General features: G+C 38.7%; 1 protein-coding gene and 1 long non-coding RNA gene across 2 annotated transcripts in view; one reads left to right on the top strand and one right to left on the bottom strand.

Annotated features, from left to right (window-relative positions):
• LOC138014214 (uncharacterized) overlaps positions 1-1762 on the top strand; it is a 4576-nt gene extending 2814 nt beyond the window's left edge. Inside the window, exon 3 of the long non-coding RNA XR_011125269.1 lies at positions 1634-1762. This is a non-coding gene — a long non-coding RNA (uncharacterized lncRNA). The remainder of the gene's footprint in view (positions 1-1633) is intronic.
• A 5736-nt stretch (positions 1763-7498) lies between these two features.
• Positions 7499-20000, bottom strand: part of LOC138014207 (E3 ubiquitin-protein ligase pellino homolog 1-like) — a 20770-nt gene continuing 8268 nt past the window's right edge. The window contains exons 4-11 of the mRNA XM_068861232.1: positions 18137-18235; positions 17557-17757; positions 16380-16562; positions 14514-14612; positions 12727-12825; positions 12140-12271; positions 10807-10922; positions 7499-10213 (exon numbers count right to left, since the gene is read on the bottom strand). Coding sequence (XP_068717333.1) covers positions 10090-10213; positions 10807-10922; positions 12140-12271; positions 12727-12825; positions 14514-14612; positions 16380-16562; positions 17557-17757; positions 18137-18235 — 1053 coding nt within the window. The 3' untranslated portion in view covers positions 7499-10089. The remainder of the gene's footprint in view (positions 10214-10806; positions 10923-12139; positions 12272-12726; positions 12826-14513; positions 14613-16379; positions 16563-17556; positions 17758-18136; positions 18236-20000) is intronic.

Raw genomic sequence — 20000 nt, 5'->3', positions numbered from 1 at the left:
TATATTTGAAGCGTGAGTTATAAGTGGGTAAAGAATGTGCACCCATAACACAGAGGTCATGGGTTCAAATCCCGTTGAGGTCACCTGAATCTTTCAGGTATTTATAAAAAGACAATAATTGCTTATATAATAAATTGTCCAGTTAAGTGCAAGGATCACTTCTACCTTTTGTTTCAAAATAGTGTTGCAAACTAATAATCTCCCCCCAAGCCAGTAATATTATTAATCACAGGGTTTAGCATAGCCCTGGAAATAACAATGGGAAAAACAAGTTTCCTTGATTTGAAAGCCGTTAATTAAAATTGCAGTAACACAAGTCCAAACATGCATTTGACGTACAATGAATTGTGGCAATAAGCCTTTGACAACATGGGAGGTATTTTCCCTCCCATGCATAAATAAGTATATGCAATGTAAAGTACACTATATTGACTATAACGATTCACTGTCATTTAACAATTTACAAAAAGCTAAACAACTTTCACTAAGGAAATGGCTTACCGGTATATCCGAAATTTTATGGTTGAATAATCTAGCTACATTTTGCAAAGAACCCTCCATCAGTAACAAATTTTGAAACTACTGGTAGAGGAAAAAAAAAGGAAAACATCTAATGAACCTTTCATGTCCTTGGTAGGAAATTGTATGTTCCACCATTACAAAGACCATGCAAGACAAGGTCACGTACATGGACATTCCATTTGCGTGCCTAAGTATTCAAGATGGCGTCAAAGGCAAATCCACATCTAAGCCCAGCTAAAGATTCCCGGTCCGTGAAACTTGAGACTAATGATGTCAGATACCTGAAGAGGGACTTCCATATGAAAAGGATGGGGGTGCTTGTTGTACCTTTTAGGGGTTAAAAGGGGCTAAAAGCAGTTTTGGTGCCTCATCAGTGTTCAGCCTCAGAAGGTCCACAGCAGGAGCTTTAGCAGTACCTTTTAGGGTATTGAGCCAAAAAATTGTGACAGGAGACATTTGACAATTAAATAATTTTTAATTTTGTCTAATTAAAAAACCAAACAAAACAAATTAAAACCCATAATTTGGTACCTCTTAGGGGTGAAAAAAATTTCATGCCACTCCCACAAGACAGGATCTTGGTACCTCTTAGGATTTCTTTTCAAAATTTTTGACAAGCACCCCCATTTTTTTATATGGGAATAACCCCCCCCCCCCCCCCCCTTCCCATCCCGGGTCGGATACCCTGAATACCATGGCAAATGTGACAACTGAATTCCCCATCAATGGCCACACTCCTCGGGTATGGGGTGCAGGGCTTTCCTCTTCTAAGTGCACAATTCTTTGTCATTTTTTCGCTAAATGCGAACAGACAAAGTGAATCCGAAAATGTGAAAAAGAGAAACCCCCAAAACTGTTGTGGTGTGAGGGTAGAGTAACTAGGGTTGAGAGGAATAGGTGTGGGGAGAGGAAAACGTGGAAAAAATCAAATTATTCATTTGAGGTCACTGGTATTACCTAACATTTGTGATCGATACTCTTGTAACTATAAACAAATTGAGGACATTGGTAAATGTTTTGGCAGGACTTAGGCACCCTGTGTTATTACTTTGTATGTTGTTCAGGTTTTTGTCTTGAAAGGTTACTTATCCTTTGTATAATATCTTGACAGTCTCAGTTGACTAGCTGAGCAGTTAAAGTAGTTGCAGCTGACTTAAGAAATACTAGAATATTGGACAAAGAATTCTCAATGGAACATGCTCTCCAGCTAAGCTTCTATCACAGAAATGAAGATGAAAGTTTTGAGACATTGGAAATCATACATTTTACACAGTTGTACATCAAAGGTACTGTCAGAATGTACATGATAGATACAGTCAGTATATGTCTATCACACAATGATAAAACTGACAGCAACGAGTTGTTGCATCCATAATTTCCATTCAGCGTCTATGACCCCTGAGGTTACTGGCTTTAAGGACGTAATATTTTCATAATTATTAGTAGAAGCTAAAATTATAATAATTATTATTATTGATTCCCAATCATTACTGTGGTAGAAAGATTGAAATGAGTTGTTGATGACGTCTATATATAGTAGCTTAAGGTAAGATCTAGAGCACCATATTTTTCTGTCTTCCTTTTAGTGGCAACCACTAAGCCTTTGTGGCCTACAGCACAAAGTCTGCTCGCTTTCTGCTCAGTTTTATTTGTGACGTGGAGTTATGTAGCTCTGAGAAGATGGCTCTCTGTAGATCTTAGTTCAATCCTTGTAGCTTTTAGGTGTTACGCCATTCTGAGTACAGCAGTGTTTTGATCAGTAGCCTTTCAAGTTGACTCTCATGTACTTGATGACAGAAAAAAACTGTCAGACCGATTCTGATATGCACAATGTTATATATATAGAGGATATTACATGGCCGCTTGAAGATACGAAATTTCTCTTCTCGTGTTGAAAAATACATGTAATATTCTATTTATTATATAAACACCAATGAAATACTAAATCATTCACGGAAGGCATCAAAAGGCACGATTTTTATATCTAACCATAGCAACAGTGATCTTTTCACGTGTGAAGATATCATGTTTTTGCGCGAAAGCTCACTTGGTATTTCATTGGTGTTTACATAATAAGTAGTTCTCTGTGGTAGAGCTTCCTTAAATTTTAAACACAAATTAGAGTTTGTTGCCTTGTAAGCCTGCAACAAGGCTGTAAATGCAAAGTGTGACCAGTTCACCTGGTTGCTGTTCTTACTTCAGAATTAATTGAATTGCATCTAAAACATTCTTTTAAGTTTCTATTTATGCGGTACTAAGAACTCCTTAAAAGGTATACCAGCTTTCACCATTTTTTCAAGGCAGAAGCTCGAGTTTAGGACATGTAAGTATTGGTGGGTTTAATTTTAGGTTTAGGTTGGATAAATAAGTGCAAGAGTTGCTGGAATCACACAGCTGGACCGATGAAAGTAGTTTTAGAAATTGGAAATCTTAGGGTCAATATTGACATACTGTGTTATTGCTATGTTATGAATTATTGTGAATGTACACCAATAACTTCTTGTTTGGGAAAGGCTTTGAGGACAAAATAAAGGATAGTTCTATAGAGAACATCCTTAAAGCCTTTTTTTTTAAAGGTAAATATACTCATGTTGCAATGATAGTTACCCCAGATACTTAAATATTTATTTACAATAAATGGCTGCAGCCTCCAAGGGGCAATTGCACGCAGCCAATCTTTGAGTCTGTGTGAATTAACTGGGGAAAGGGCAGATATATCCAGAAATGCATGTAATTAGATGCATGACGATTTTGATAAGGGTAAAGAAGTGTCTCCATTGTCTTCTCCCCAACGTCAATATCACTCCACTCATCTGCAAGAGGCTACTGGTAGCCTACACTATTTTCGAAGGAATTTTAGCCGATTACCCTAAAAATTCACAATATTTCAGGGATTTTTTGTTACAATATCTTGGTCAATATCCGGTTCAATTCCGATGTCCACATTCCGTCACCCAACCATATGTTTAACTGCGATCGTAGAATAGTTCACATTTAAAACTGTTGTTAGAATTTGTTACCGAGCCAAACGATGACCGGATGTTGCGAGGAATGAAAACACAAAAACTCATTTCCAGTAACGCGCACAATTCTTGAATACATATTTCCCCGTTAATCTGTCGCGTTGTCGTCTGTGGTTTAGTGGTCATCGCGATTGCTTCTGAATGAGGAAAAACCAATATTTTATTTGATTTGAGTTAGTTTCATTAGTGTCCCCAATTAGGGCTCTAGTGCTAAATCCATCGATCATATCCTACTTGGGCTGCGTCTACAAGGCAAAAAAAAAAAAAAAAAAAAAAAAAAGCATGCGCAGCCAAATCGCGACCTCCCCAATCTCATACCCAGAGTCTTTCTGCGCACGCTTGGATTTACGACCGCTGGTCAAGGGAACGAAGACTCTGGGAACGAGATTGCGACCTCCCAAAAACAAAGTCCACGAAGGGAGCCGAAAACTATAGTGTTTTTACTTACGTGAGCAGTAACCTTGTTCTTCCACGGAAACAAAAGGAAAATATTTGCATGGTGACAGAGCTCCATTCGGGGGTTGAGTTGGGTACGCCAAAATGGCTGCACTTACAGTCACGTCACGTGAAAACACTATACTTTGTTCTTCGAACATGCAAAGTAATTATCCTTTTACCCTCGCAATAAAAAGAACTCCTGTTATGGCTAGAAATACGTAGACTTTTTCAATAACACGGGTTGCCGTACTGGTGGTAGTCTCTGCCAACTAATTTCTCTTTGCAGTTATTTGTCCCATCCTCTACAAATGACATTTAAGCGGGACATGGCCAAGGAAGTCCAAATGTCATAGATGAAATTAATGTTTAAGGTGGTTCAAACAGAGAAACTACATATGAAACATAATGTCTTATCACCATGAAATCTACCCTGTTTACTGACGACTGGTTGCTCCGTTTTTTCGGGCTTCCGTGCGAGAGATCGCGGGTGCAAACCCTTGTCGGACAAACACTCGGGGTTTTAACTGGGCAGGAAGTGCCGCCTTTTTAATTTTATCAGCCAATGGTTAGACGTTCTGTCTCACAACCTTTCCTTTTAATCAACACCGAGAGTTACAGAACCTCATATTAAAAATGAGATATGGAGACACCCTTGGTGTTGTGGTTTGTCGGTCTTTTTTACGCATGCTCACATGGGGTGGGTGAGGTAAAGTATGAACTGGGAGCATTCTCATCACCTAAAGTAAATATTTTAAGCAAGAGCCGATACAACGTAGATTTGATCTACGTTGTATCGGCTCTTGCTTAAAATATTTAGTTTCTCAACTTGAAATAAAGCCGATCAGATCAAGCCACTGATCCAACGTACACCGAAGGAAGATTGTCCTCGGTTGCTTGCTTCAAAATTCTCGTCACCAGAGCCTTGGACCCAAGTCTCTGGGAAACTCTATGCAGGTGAACATGCGCCGTAGGGTTCTTACAGTCAAAAACTGGCTGTTTGAACCTTACGGCGCCTGCTCACTCCTCGTGCAAACATGAATGCACCAGTTAGAGACGCTTGTGATTGTTCTTCACGAAAACCAATGAGAAGACACTTTGTTTCAGGGTTCCCCAGAGCTCTTCTCTCCCTCAGTCAAGAGAAGAGCTCTGGGGTCGAGATTGGAACTGAGAGATGCCATGAGAGTATGTACATGGATGGATCAACGTGTTACTATAGCAACAAAAGGGTAACTTCGTCCTCAACAATTCAATTTGCTAGCCTCATAAAAAGATTAAATTTTCTCTAAGATGCTATGATAGATGGTCAAATTAATTGAATTGCAGGAAAAACTGGAGTAAGTTTTCTGTGCCTTCAGCCTTTGAATGAAAAATTTTCCTATTTAGAGGGTTCAAACCAGTTAAAACACTTTCAGCAAACTGTACTATTTGGAAGGACTGAATTTACTAAGTGTTTCACCTAATGGCAGATAGATGTTATGGTACCAATTGAAACAGACAATTGCCTAGCAAGATGCACTCGTCAACATTGTGACATAATAGGTCACCGTGTGGACGAAAGAACCATCTAAAAAAGCCCTATATTTCGTATTTAAATGCTTACATGCCAAAAACGAACTAAGTGACCCCAATGATTTATTGTTGGGCAATTATAAGTAGGCTACGACGAAACGCAAAATAAAAGATTCTGGAGGAAGTTCAGAGCCAGCTTAAAATTTTCCAGTTGTGAAGTTTTTAATTTATTCATGCAACATGTCGAGTTTTGAGTTTTTGTGGCACCTCTTGTTCAAGTAATGACTTGCTGAAACCATCAACCTAAGCCCAGTGTTAAAGTTTTTCCAAAAACTTATAAAGGAGTGAAGAAGTGCTATTTAGGTAAGCTAAGTGCTTTAAAAAATTTGACAGAATTATGGCTTAACCAACAAAAGTCGAGCTGATGCCCAGTGAAAGCAAAAAATATGTCAGTTCCTTCCTTTGCAAGGCTTGCCTTGTGTAACGAATGATTTTCACAACGATAAATTCAAGGCTATCTAGGCCTATCTTTCAAAGCGGTAGTCAAAATTTCAAGGTTAATGTCATGTCATTTGTTTGAGGTTAATGTTGTCTCAGATAGTATGTGCGCTATTATTGGCCAACTCAGCAGACTGCATTTTTACAGTACCTCCAGCTAAATTTAAAACTGTCACTGTTTCTCTAGAAGCAGACAACTGGAGTGTATTACATTGCCACACGGGGTTACGAATTTTCTAGAGTGCTGTACGAACAAGTGCAACATACGGTCACAACGAGAAATGATATTACAATTGACACTGATGGAATGTCCCGATTAAATATAGTTTTGTTCATATTCGAAATAGACAAAAATTAGTCACCAACCTCTGAAACACAAACGTTGAGAAACAAAACTAGATGTTAAAGTTTTGAAAAAGAAATCATGGTAATAAATTGAGTGATAAAAATATTTAAACACAAGTGTCTTACAAGGAAGGCCAGGCTCGCTTTTCATTGGCTAATTGTGTTCGTTACCATGATGATAACTTTATCCTTATATGCGAAAAGTGAAAGAAAACTATCTTCACTGCACACCGTGAAGATATGACCTTTTAGAAATAAGAAAAATCCTAGCATCAATATAATAGTGTAAGGCCTGTTCCAAACGTCGTGCTACTGCCGTGCTGAACTCAAATAAAATTGTTATTTCGATTTAAGCACGCCTGTTTGAAACCATTAAGCGCGGCACGGCTGACTTAGGTTCGGCATGACTACTTAGAACGGTAGTAGCACGACTTGGTTTCAAACGGCGTGCTATTGTTGCGCCGAACTCGATAAATAAATTAATTTAAGGTATTTTGCATTATTTGCATACTATTAGGCTGGATGGTTTGCTTTCTCTTTTGAATTTGGCGCGACTATATTAGGTTCGACGTTTGAAACCGCTGCCGTGCCATTGCCAAGCCAAATCCATTTGAGTTCGGCACGGCAGTAGCGCGACGTTTGAGTCACCTTATTCTTTGATTTTAGATGTGGCTCTTTTTCAGTTCCACTGGAAGAACATAGCATGAAATAGTAAATCGTGTAGGCCATCTTCAAATACTCAATAAATGCTTCATCTAGATGAATATCTTTCCCACCCTTATGCAGCGAAAAAATTTCATGATGAACTAAGATAAGACACCTTAGTGTAGATTTCAGTCCATATTTGATCTCACCCACCCACGTCATGCTGGCACGCGTAAGAAAGAGCGACCACAACACCAAGGGTGTCCCCTACTCTTCATGAACGATGTGTGTGGTTCTTTCACTTTCAGTGTTGATTAACAGGAAAGGCCGAGAGTAAGGCATATGGTTTTTAAACGTTATCCAAAGGCTAACCACTTGCAAATGAAATTACAAAGGCAGCACTTCCTGCTTAGTGGAGACCCTGAGTGCGACCGGGGTGTCCACAATGAAAGCCGGATACTCAACCAACTGAGCCCGGCACCAGTCGTCAGTGAATGGGGTAGTTTTCATGGTGATAAGGCAATATCATGTTTAATATGTAGTTTCTCAGTTTGAACCAACTTAAATATTAATTATAAATAACACACAATTCCATTGAAAATTTTGCATCTGCCATACACCAATGATCGTGAGAACGAAAAGATAGACAAAGCTGGGTATCATCTGCATAAGTGTGATAGATACATATGACGTCCAACAATATCATCAAATCGATAAATATACAGGGTAAACAAGATTGGTCCAAGGATGGAGCCTTGTGGGACTCCGAAAGGTTGATAACACCAAGATGGTGATTTGGTGTTTACAACTACAGCTTGACGACGGTGCGATAGATATGATTCAAACCACTGGAGAACTCTCCCCTTGATGCCAAGTCTGTTAACTAGTGTGTATAACATGGTGGAATGGTCAATTGTGTCGAATGCGGCACTAAGGTCTAACATGAAAAGAATAACAGTGCAGCCACTGTCGAGAGCTATCAATAAATCATTTTGCACGCGAAGAAGTGCCGTCTCCGTACTGTGGCATTTTTTGTACGCAGACTGGTAGATGTCATTCAAACCATTCTTCTCCAAGTGTGTTGAAATTTGCCGAGGAACGGTTTTTTCCACAACCTTTGAAATAAAAACTTTGCCACGGGTCGAAAGTTCTTAATGACATTTGGGTCACCAGATGACTTCTTTAGAATCGGTGTTATGACAGCACTCTTAAACTGGCTGTGCAAAGAAGACGTCGATAAGGAGAGGTTCACAATATTAGTTATAAACGGCAACAGCAAAGGCAGACACTGCTTTACCATCCAAGTAGGTAACGGATCAGACGTACAAGACTTTGACGACGATAACTTGATCAACTTCTCATCATCAGGTTCAGGAATAGAATCGAACTGAACCAAATCAGACTCCAGGAAGGAAGAAACTACTGAAAAAAACCACTGAAGGTGGGAGATAGACACAAGAGGAAAGGTTTCTACGTATAGCAGCAATTTTCTCGATGAAGAAGCTGGCAAATATACCAGGAAGCTCATCAGGTGGGTTAGATTCAGTTTTGCGACAAAGTATAGGTGATCCATTATATTGAACAATTCGTTCTGGTTACCGCGGTTCCGATCAATAACAGTAGCATAATAATCAGCCTTGCTTGAGGATAACAGAAGCTGCATACGTCTACACTGTACTGCATTGTAATCATCAGGGCATTTAGTCTTGCGTCAACGACGTTCAAGCTTTCTTCTAAGTTTCTTACACGCAGTGATTTCCTCTGAATACCAGGGCGCACTGGTCCGATGGTAATTAGTTTGGACTTTTCAGGAGCACGTTTGTCCAGAACCTGACGAAGTGCATTGTTGTACTGGTCAGTAATTTCAGATAGATTATTTGCAGGTGTTGTAGCTAAGGCCATGTCCATTGCACGGAGTTTCCTATAGACGATTGTTTTCATCTCTCTTGGAGGCCTGCTAAGAGGTAATACACACTGAACAGCATCATGTATGTGGATACCAGAAGATGTAGAATCAAATAGCTTAGAGATCATTAAATCAAGCGTATGTTGACTTCTTTGGGTAGGAGAATAAACGTGCTGTTGTGAAGACCAAATGTTTTTAAAATGCATAGAAATTTGGATACACAGGATGACTCAGGTTGATCCATGTGGATGTTAAAATCACCAGAAATCAGTAATAAACTTCCAAACCCAGAAAAACCCTCCAAGAGATCCGAAAATTCTACGAACAAATCTTCGGTACTGCAGTTCGGTGGTAGATAAACGACGAAAATCCTGAAGAGATAGGCGGATAACCTGCATGTTTTCGAAGGATTTCACATTCACGGTTTCCTCTTAATTACTTTATTGAGGCTCAACGCCAACACCACGACCTGAAGACCCGGGATTGTGAAAAATCTATAACCAGTAGAAGTTCTTCAATTGATACTCCATCATTATCAGCGGGGTCCAGCCAAGTCTCGGTGAGTGCAAAAAGGTCAATATCTCGATCCACTGTGTCATCTTTAAGGGAGAGAACTATATTTCGAACAGAACGCGAATTGAGATGGCAGACATTTAGACTTCGCACTTCTCATATGCAAATGTTTCTTATCGTTGAAGGTGACAAATGGAGTATGTCATTTGCTTGGCTTGCGTGACAGATTTCCGGTCCACGAAAGACAGCTCTGAATATCCAAAACAGAAACAGGGCGTTTGTATCGAAGCCGAAGATGATTCCCTTCACGTTGACCTCTTCTAGAAGCCAGAAGGTTCAGCGATGAAAGCACATTCCAGGTTTGGCTTGGTAGAAGTGGATGCAACGAGGCTTGACCAGGCGTTAAAGCCTTCCTCCAGGTTTTCCAGGAATTTTTCAGAGAAAAGAGAGTACTTCTCGTGCATCTAAACATGTTCCAAGCACACAAAAGTTGAGTATAGAACCGGGATAGAAGTTCAGGTATTAAAAGACGTTCAAACGAAGCAAAAAAACTAATAACAAGACGGAGCTGTTAAAATGTGTGGCATCTAGTAGCGGCGCTCTAGGACATGCAGGTAACTTTTTACTGATCAAAAACCCAGAAATATGTTCAGTACACATTGTACAATGGTTGGTTTCTCAAATACTGTCTTATTCGTCGGACGAAAATATCAGTTTAACGAAGCCATCTTCGCCTTCCAGAGGAACAGCACAGAACGGGCAAATAGCTTGAAATGCATCACAACCGTGTGGGATTGGCACTTGCTGCCAAAATCTGCAATTGAAAATCAAAGCTGGTGTTCTTAAGGCCTCCAACGCTGAAAAAAAGTACTTAACAGCGTTGCTCAAAACGCAGTTGTGTCATGATAGATGTCACATCATGATGAAATCAAAAGAATCTGAGCAAGAGAAAATCGCTGCCCTTTACGGGGTGAGCGCAAAACTATGAAGAACTCTCAAGAAAAAACAAATAAAAAAAAAAGAATGAATTTTTTCTGTGCTTTAAAATAAATAAAGACGTTGTGCAGTGAAAACGGCATTTCGCGTAAGCTAAGGCGCTTTCCTCTTCTCATAACTGACCGCCAGACACGTCAGTCTGCAAACGAAATGCAACAATTTGAAGGAACACTTGCATGATAATCCCTCGCATTCTTCCCGGGGGAGTATGCATCACCCTCGTATTCGAAGGGTGTCAATTCTAATGCGCTGTAGAGGTAGTCCTTCCAAACACCCGGTCTGGCCGGTCAGTTCTGTCAAATGGAAAGCGTCCTACGATAAATAGGTGATGTTTTTCTGTGATGATAACGACGATGGTGGAGGTAAATACAAAGAAGCAAGTAAGCAAGACAAAGATGGACAGGATCTCACCTGACAGTTTCTTCTGAACACACATGACCACATGGAACAAAGGCATGCGTAGCTTTGGGTGCTCCTTTGTAGAAAGATGGCTCTCTTCCTAAGCTAAGTGGAACATAACTGCTAGTCTGTCATTAAGAGAGAGACAACGAGCCCGTTAGTTAGTTGATTGCCAGTACCTTCTCTATCTCCCTACCCCCCCCCCCCCTTCTTTCACACCATTGGGATTTATCATCTTTGCTGCAAGATATCAGTTGCAAACATCTACGCAATTATGGACCACTTTCATAAATGGCGACCATCTTTACATTCTTTTGTATTTATGTTAGTTAGATCTACTACCCTCATTTTGAAACAATTTGCTCGTCGTAGCGAGGCTACAAAGTATTATAAGCATTAAAACAAAAGAATCTTTTATTTATGGCCGCCATTATGAAAGAGGTCTGTAAAACGTAGAGCAACAAGGGAATTGTTGCTGACGTCATTATTTACATTTTGTTTCCTTAAATGGGCACTGTCATGAGCTGCGCATGCTCGTGTTTGTTTGCTCTCGAGCCCACGGAAAATTCTAGCCGCCATCATGGATTCACGCGTGCGTCACGTATATTCGCCGGAGTTTCTCCTTTGTCCACAATGGCCCTCTCCAGTGGACACCATTTTGAATTTGTCGATTCAACTTGAAAAAAGTTAACCTAACACTTTTCTTCAAGTTTTCACAAGACGCTAGCGCATGCGCTTCTCGTGACAGTTTCCCTTTAACATTGAGTTTTCTCACAGAACGCACCATGCTATTTACAAATTGACTTCCAAAGGTAAAAGAACTTGTTAAACTTAGTTGAATCTCCAATTTTAGGCCTTTTAGCTTTGATAACAAGCAAGTTATTTGCCATCAAAAACACATAAATTTGTGGGAGGCAAAAGCGCTAATGATCCCATACATTCTTCAGTGTAATATTTCGAATTGTCAAAAGTATCATAGTTCAGAAATTATCTCTTACATCGGGTTCACATTTTCAGAGAAAGCTCATTATGCAATGCACTTTTAATATTCAGTACTCTTTTATTGGCTGACTGATTAGAAATCGATAGCCTTATGCCAATTTGGTAAAAAATGTGAACTAGATTCCCCTATAGAGTGTTTTCACGTGACGTCACGGCAGGCATGTTGTAGTCCCTAACCAAAGGAAAGGCGGCCATGATGTCCTCCGGGAAAAATTGAGCTCTATCATCATGCTTTTCCTTTGTTTCGGTGGAAAAACAGGGTTACTGATAACGTGAGTGAAAAACACGCCATACGCTTGACCTGGTTTGACCATAATGTTGATATGGGTGGCAAATGGCATACCTGTAAGCAGACAGGGCATGTTCTTTTGTCACTACTGTGTATATCTGCTGAATCCCAGTGATGAAAGCCATGGACGTGACCACACTTTTGATAAACATGTGGCTGAGTGTCCGTTGTACCACCAAATGGATGCTGTTAAGGAAAAAAAAGCATCAATGAGAATACAGTATAAAACCCGCATGTAAGAACCTAGTGGTTTAAGAACCTGCTGGCAGAAATTTGCCATCTTAATACCCAAAAATATAAGAACCTATTTAGCCAAGCAAGATTAAACGGGTTCTTATATGTGGGTGACAGCTAAATTATTATTAACATCTTAACCGAGGGTTTTGACTTTAACCATATAGGCCTTGACTGGACTTAAACATGAGGACATAGTATAAAAGTAATTGCCCTGCGTCTCGCTATTTATACTTCAATTCATCCAAGCAGGGGATGACGATAAAAGGTGGTTATTAAATTTCATAGCAACACAGAGATGGAAACCGTAAAAGATTTTCCCATGATGAATAACGAGGATTCCGGCCCAGGGATCAGGATCTCGAATATAAGAAAAAAAGCACAAAGGGTTTTTGAGTCTGCCTTACCTCTGAACGACTTGGAAACCTCAATGTTGTTAGGCCAACAGGACATTGAGGTCGAGATGCATTTAGAACCTCCCTCATTTTATCAATGGTCTCGATTGTCTGTAATAATAATAATAATAATAATAATAATAATAATAATAATAATAATAATAATGATAACAACAACAACTTTATTTAAGTGTCAATGGATTTAGCGCAAGAGCACTACTTGGGGACACTAACGAAATTAACTCAAATCAAATCAAATGTTGCATGGTTTTTGTGGGTCAGAGAAAGTGAACTGAATATGTGTTTTTGGTCCATTGGAAGTTTGCGTATTTCTGTAAGGAGCAGGTTTGACCCACAGCTAAGGACACTCAGATAAATTATATTAGCGAACACTGAAAAACATTCTTCCATAAAATCTAGATGCTCCCCCAACCCAAAGACCATGTGTATGAGGATGACGTAGGTGACAGCTTTAACAAAACTGTCCACTGCAGAGTTACCGTAAGCTGTGTCTTAAATAACAACTTTCAATTTTTTCTCAATGCGCGAACGGGAGGTATTCTACGAGTCCTGCAATCTGAATGGCTCTGGGAGCGGGAAGAATTTTTCTATCTTTCCGGTCAACACGGTAGGAATCCTAGCCCTAGTTGCGTGAGCTTGTGTAATGACCTTAAATTTTCATTTTTTGAAACCAAATCCGTTTACATATGGAAGAAAGCGTTTCAAAACATATTTTTATTAGACAAGAGGCGTGGAAATAGAAGTCAAATAAAATATTTCTCTTTGCAAAATCATGGCACGACAATCTCATAATGGCATCAGTTGAAAAATCACAAGACAAAGGCAGAAATAATTAGAATCTTTTCTCCAGAAATCTCACATATAGTTGATCATAGACCCGGGAGGAAGGGGAGGGGGGGGGGGGGGGGGCTACCGGTATATACTCCCTTATATGGGCTACCGGTATATAGGTATGTTCGGCCCCAAAGGGTTTAGTTTTTTTAGCCGTTTTGGTCTGAAATAGGGTGTCGATTTTGACCATTTAGGTCTGAAGCAGGGTGTGGTTTTTACACTTGAGTCTTGAATTGGGTATGCTTTTTAGAAGAAGCATCTTCTTCATCATTAGGTGATAACACCGTCGACTAAGCCCTTCTCAAATTATTAAGCCAACCATGTAACAGCTGAAATAGGTCTGAAATAAGGTAGGGAAAATTGCAGATTTTGGTCTGAGATAGGGTAAGGGTTTCACACACTCCCACACAATTTTTTCTGGGAGTTCCCCCCCCCCTCCCCCTCCCGGGATCATAGAGTCTTGAAAACTGCATAAATTATAACTTGTATCACCACTTTAACATTTCACTATGCAATAGAGCGGTTTTCAATTGAGTGTCGAAGGTAATTAGCAAATTGCTTTGGTTTTGCAATACTTCACTCAATGATTGGTTCAAAGTTTTCATGCCACTTTTTCAACCAATCGTGGCTCACGCATTCGCCTTTTCCCGCACTTTGTGTTGATTACGTGCAATTACTTTGAGCTATGATTGGTTGACTGGATTGTCTCTGTCCTTTTTGATCAATTGGCCAAAGTAATTACTTTGGTTTTGGTTTTACAACACACTAGATTGAAATTCACTCTATTTCATCTGTTGCTCTTATAAAATGTTTGTTGCATGTTTCATCCTCCCCATCATCATCACTATCCAGGCCAGTCACACATAAAGTGCATCAGTGTATGTTTACTCCAGGCCTATCAACTGACAACGCAGCCACACATTCGTAAAAACTGTGATAAGACTCACTGGCATTTCAGGTAAAGCCTCAGCTGAACGCCACAACAAAACAACCCCACACAGATCAATCAAGGATCCATCAAGTAAAATGTTTGATTCTCCCTCCACCTAAATACAACAAATAGATATATTTTGTTTTTTAATGATTTGTTAATTTAAATGATTTTTATCAAAATGAATGCACTCTACACCATAAAAGATTATTAATTATTGTTTTAACACCTCCATAAACATTGTGGCAACTATAATCTTTATGAAGCAAAACTTTTTTTCTTTGCTTGAGTCAAGTATTGCAAGATTTGTTATCATCTAAATGTTAAAAAATTCATAATTAACTTTTATAATAATAATAATAATAATAATAATTTGAAGTAAAAACTAACGGTAAAAAGACATGACGTTTCGACTGAACTTCAGTAATTATTGAGCTAAAAGTGAAGATAAAAATTTGCTTAAGTATAAATAAAAAACAAAGAACTAAAATAAAGGAGTATTAAAAAACATGCAAGAATAACATAATTTAATTAGAAATGACTAAAAACCTTTCGCACAAATTGAGTCTGACTGTACATTGAGACTTGGTCTCAGTTCTTTAATAAAAAACATTTCATAAATGAGACAGTCAAACTTGTGTTATTCTTGCATGTTTTTTACCTCTTTTTTTACATTTTCATACCTTACACACTTTAACTTCTTTGTTTTATATTTAAACTTATGCAAATTTTTACCTTCACTTTTAGCTTGATAATGACCGAAATTCGTTTGAAACGTCATGTCTTTTTACCGTTAGTTTTTACTTCAAATTGTTTTAAGAAACCTTTACCTATAATAATAATAATAATAATAATAATAATAATAATAATAATAAATACAAACGAAGACATGACAATGTTGCGAAGGCAGTCTACTGGAAACTGTGTGAGAAATATGGATTAGAGCAGAGCGAAAAGTGGTATGATACACCTGAGAGTGTAGTGGAGAATCAAGATCTTGTGGGATGTCTGTATCCAATGTGACCATGTTATTGAAGCGAGAAGGCTTGACATTGTAATCATCGATCAATAAGGAAGAAAAGAACTGCTTTACTGTTGACAACTCTATCCCTGGAGATTCAAGACTCAGTGAGAAAGAGGGTGAAAAGGTTGAAAAATTCCAAGGCCTAAAGAGAGAAATTATGACAATGTGGAATTTGAAAAGTGCTTGAAGGTAATACCTATAATTGTTGGCACCCTAGGTGGAGTAACAAGAAAGTTAAGCGACCAGGTTGGGAAACTGGGCATTACACCCCGAACAGCATTTCTATAAAAGACTGCACTATTTTGAACAGCAAGGATTCTGAGAAAGGTGCTTGATACATCATCTAAAGAGAAGAGATCGTGTGGAACCCTTGGTCAAAGGTTATGACCCATTTCATCAGGTTTTTATAGTGGCAAAGATCAGCCTGTGAAGGAGGTAATAATAATAATAATAATAATAATAATAATAATAATAATAATAATAATAATAATAATAATGATAATAATAATAATACATTTAGCTGATCAAGCACAAAATTAGTATCCACATACATTATAATAACTCAAATGCCCTGTTTGCAATGTAACAAAAACACTGAATATGAGAATAAAAATAAAAAATACAACAATAACAAAATTAAAATATGTAAATTACAGTCAAAGATGATGAATTATTTTAGTTAACCGTGAAAGTTTCAGTAAACAAAAAGGTCTAAAGTAGTGAATCTAGCTTCAGCTCTTGGATTCCCTACATGGACACACTACATCTGAAACATATCCTAAGGCAGCTCAAAATGGACATACAGTTAGGAAAGTAATAGAGATGAAATTTTTCTATGTTAAGTTATACAGAACTTACGCTCTTCCCTTTTTCAGTCATTGACCTTGTTTTACGCAGTCCATACACATCCCCACATACAGATATCTCACGCCATATTGTGGGTTGACACGAAGGTCCACCACTAGGATTCATCAAAAGAACACCATTTGTTGTCAATCCATCCATCATGTTCTCTTCATTTTGCCATTTTGGAGCTTTTTCCTGTCAAGCAGTAGATTGTTGTTAGCTATCGAAAAATATGGACCATGACAACAGAACAAAATAATATTGCCTTTAATTCATTAATTTAAGCTTCAAAATGGTGGTGGTGGTTACACAACAGAGCAAGGCTCTGATTACGGTGTGCCTCAAAAAGACCAGTCCACAACACCAGGAGCTCCAATCACCATGAGTATGGCTATGCCTTATTCTTTGTGAACAGTAAGAGGGTGTTCTTTAACGTTCAACATCATCATCATCATCAGTCCTTTTTGCGCCATGGCACGCATAAGGCCTCGTTCAACAGTCTGAGTTTATTACCCAAGACGACGTGAGGGTCTAACCATTTGTGGATGTAACTACTAGGGTTACGCACTTTTTCCTTGCTTATTTTACAACACAAGAGTGTTTGTCAGGGTGGGTATTGAAGAAGCAACCTCCAGCAACTAGACGCATACCAGTGGCTCAGTTGGTTGAGCATCAGGCTGCCATGCGGGAGGTCGTGAGTTCAACTCCGGCCAGACCACTACTCAGGGTCTTAAAACAACTGAGGAGAAAGTGCTGCCTCTGTAATTACATGCACAAATGGTTAGCCTTTCAAGTCTTCTCGGATAAGAAAGTATAAACCGTAGGCCATCTCACAACCCTTGCCCAAAATACTCTGCTTAAAAAGAGCCGGGCTTTGAGTTCCTGTGGTTTTGGTCTGGTCTGATTGAGGGCCACAACTTCGTTAGCCTATGGCTATTACATGCTACCCTCATAAAATGAAGACTTGACTTCACAATATTATTGTATAGCCAGGGACAAAACTACAGTCAGATCTTGAGACAGTGTTGCTGGCTTTTCAGAAAAGACAACCAACAGCACCAATCCTTAGTCAGTGAGCTATATTGTACAGTATGACTGAAGCTGACGGTTCAACTGACTCTTAAAGGGACTGTGAGCGCTCCAGGAGTAGGTCAATATGTTGGAGTCACAACATTAAACTTCTACTTACTCCTAAAAATATGTTACAGGACCTATCAAATCCAGCAGCAAATACCCTTGCCGTGTGAGGTGGTTCCCTATCAACCACTATGCGACAGGAATATCTGGATATAGTGCTTTTTGGCAAATTCTGGTTGTCATCAAATCTCCTATTGCCAGGAATGGTGTCGGTGACAACAAAGTCAATTTTTGAATCAGCTGAGCGTCCAATCTGTTGGGATAAAGGAGCAAGAGTGATATTACAACAAATGATGGCACGTTTGTTTTCCGGTTTCTAGTTAGTTTATAAAGTCAATTTTCAACAGGTCATTCTGTGATTTAAAAAAAATCACTTCCTTTTTTCTTCAGATTTTGAAAGTGTGTTTGCTTAACACCTGACTGGCACATTTGTGAGCGTAAGTTTTGGATTTCACGGTCCGTCATTACTCTCATTCAAAACAACTATGCAGTCCATAGTTTTGTGTCAAGGTGAATATGAAGATTTCAAATACATTCATACATATATATCTTCATTCACCTTCAGGTTGAAATGAGGTTGGATATACCTCTAGAAGCACATATGCTAAAAAGTGGTTTCCCTGGTTTCTTACCTGAAACATGTCTGTTGCAGGATCCCTTGTGTATTCAACAACCACAGCATTGCCACGTGATAGAGTATAAGATACACTATGGGCTTGTGAATTGACAACCTGATAGATCAACCAACAACATTAACCCATTGACTCCTGGGGTTCCCCACTGACAAGTAAAATCGTCTGGCATTAGACAGAGTAAAATACTAAGAAGTATGGCTGGTTCAGGCCAGGTTGGGAGTCAAAGGGTTAATGGGGACATTTAGTTTTTCTGTAAGTGATTAACCCATTGACTCCTGGGGTTCCCCACTGACAAGTAAAATAGTCTGGCATTAGACAGAGTAAAATACTAAGTATGGTTGGTTCAGGCCGGTTTGGGAGTCAAACGGAATAAAACCTCATGGAAATAATTATCAGCAAACAAAAACGTTTCCCTTTCCTCATGACAGCAATGTCGGTGACACGTGTCAATGTGAAATGCTGCTCAGATCAAAATAATTTATAAATAGATCTGATTTCTGTGATAATTGAAAAGTTAACTTAACATTAAGAACTTCCGTAAAAAAGGAAGATTATTGTCGGCCTGGTCCAGGGTGTCTGGTTTGCATTCGGTTACCCGCGTTCAAATCCTGTTCTAACTTCTGGTTTGGATTTGTTTCCGGTTGTCCCAGATTCAACTCTACCACGCTTTGACAATAGCCAACCGGTTGCCTTCAGCCAGGTGGGGTTCTTACATGTAATCATGCTTCTGATAAGCTTGAATTGTTTCTTTCAGATTATTAAAAGTGGGGTGCCTGTGAACTAGCTTGATAGCTAAGTGCACTTACATTTTTTTTACATTTTTCAAGCAAACAAAGACATATCACTGAAAATGAGCAGACTTGCAGAGTTGCAGACTTCTTCATGCCACCCTCAGTCCCATTTAAACAGAACCTACACTCCAACTCAAAATTACTTTTATGCACAGATAATAATTTTTAGAATCAAATTTGTTTGAATTTTCTTCGAGAAAGCACTTGTCTGGTAACTGAAATAAATGAACTTCCAAATGGCTTATTTCTGTTTTCAAATTGCCTAGGCATTGCCATCTCAAATGATTATTGTGTTGTGTTATAGTTGCGAGAGCAACAGGGAAACCAAATTAAACACTTCACGATCATTCAAGATAGCAGTGCCAAGACAAATATCAACTAAGGTGAAAACAAGTTAGTGATTTTAAATATTCATTTTTTTCTTATAAAAATTATATTTTTTACAATTGGTAACAAATCACAAGTTTCATCTGGTTTAAAGTTAATTATTTTAAAGTAGGAGTGGAAGTTGGAGGGTGTGAAATGTAAGTTGCAGGTCATTGTTTTACCATAACTGAAACAGTTCCCAAACCTTTAAAATATGCTAAACATTATCTAAAGCATAGTGTTTAATGAGTTATAAGGAAAGAGGTTTGCCACTGACTCTTGATATTTTTCAACAGACATTTCGGCTAATGCTTAAGCCTTCATCAGTGATAAGTAAGCGAAGTTCGTTGTCATATGCTATTTAAAGTAACGTAGCACGAAGCTTGCACATGTGACCATACAATTCATGCTTGCGCAATGCCTTTGTAGACTTCTGGAAGTACGATATGATTGTTATCAGCGGTCAGGTCCAAAGTATAGTGCCAGGCTTTCTTAGGCTTAAACATTAACTAAAGCAGTGTTTAATGAGTTATATGGAAAAAGGTTTGACACTGACTCTTGATATTTTTCAACAGACATTTCGGCTAATGCTTAAGCCATCATCAGTGATATGAAAGTGAAGTTCGTTGTCAAATGCTATTTAAAGTAATGTAGCATGAAGCTTGCACATGTGACCATACAATTCATGCTTGCCCAATGCCTTT

Source organism: Montipora capricornis, chromosome 8 (assembly GCF_036669925.1).
Source record: "Montipora capricornis isolate CH-2021 chromosome 8, ASM3666992v2, whole genome shotgun sequence".
Classification (NCBI taxonomy): Eukaryota; Metazoa; Cnidaria; class Anthozoa; order Scleractinia; family Acroporidae; genus Montipora; species Montipora capricornis.
The sequence above is the reverse complement of the archived record's forward strand: the minus strand, read 5'-3'. Positions and strand labels throughout refer to the sequence as shown.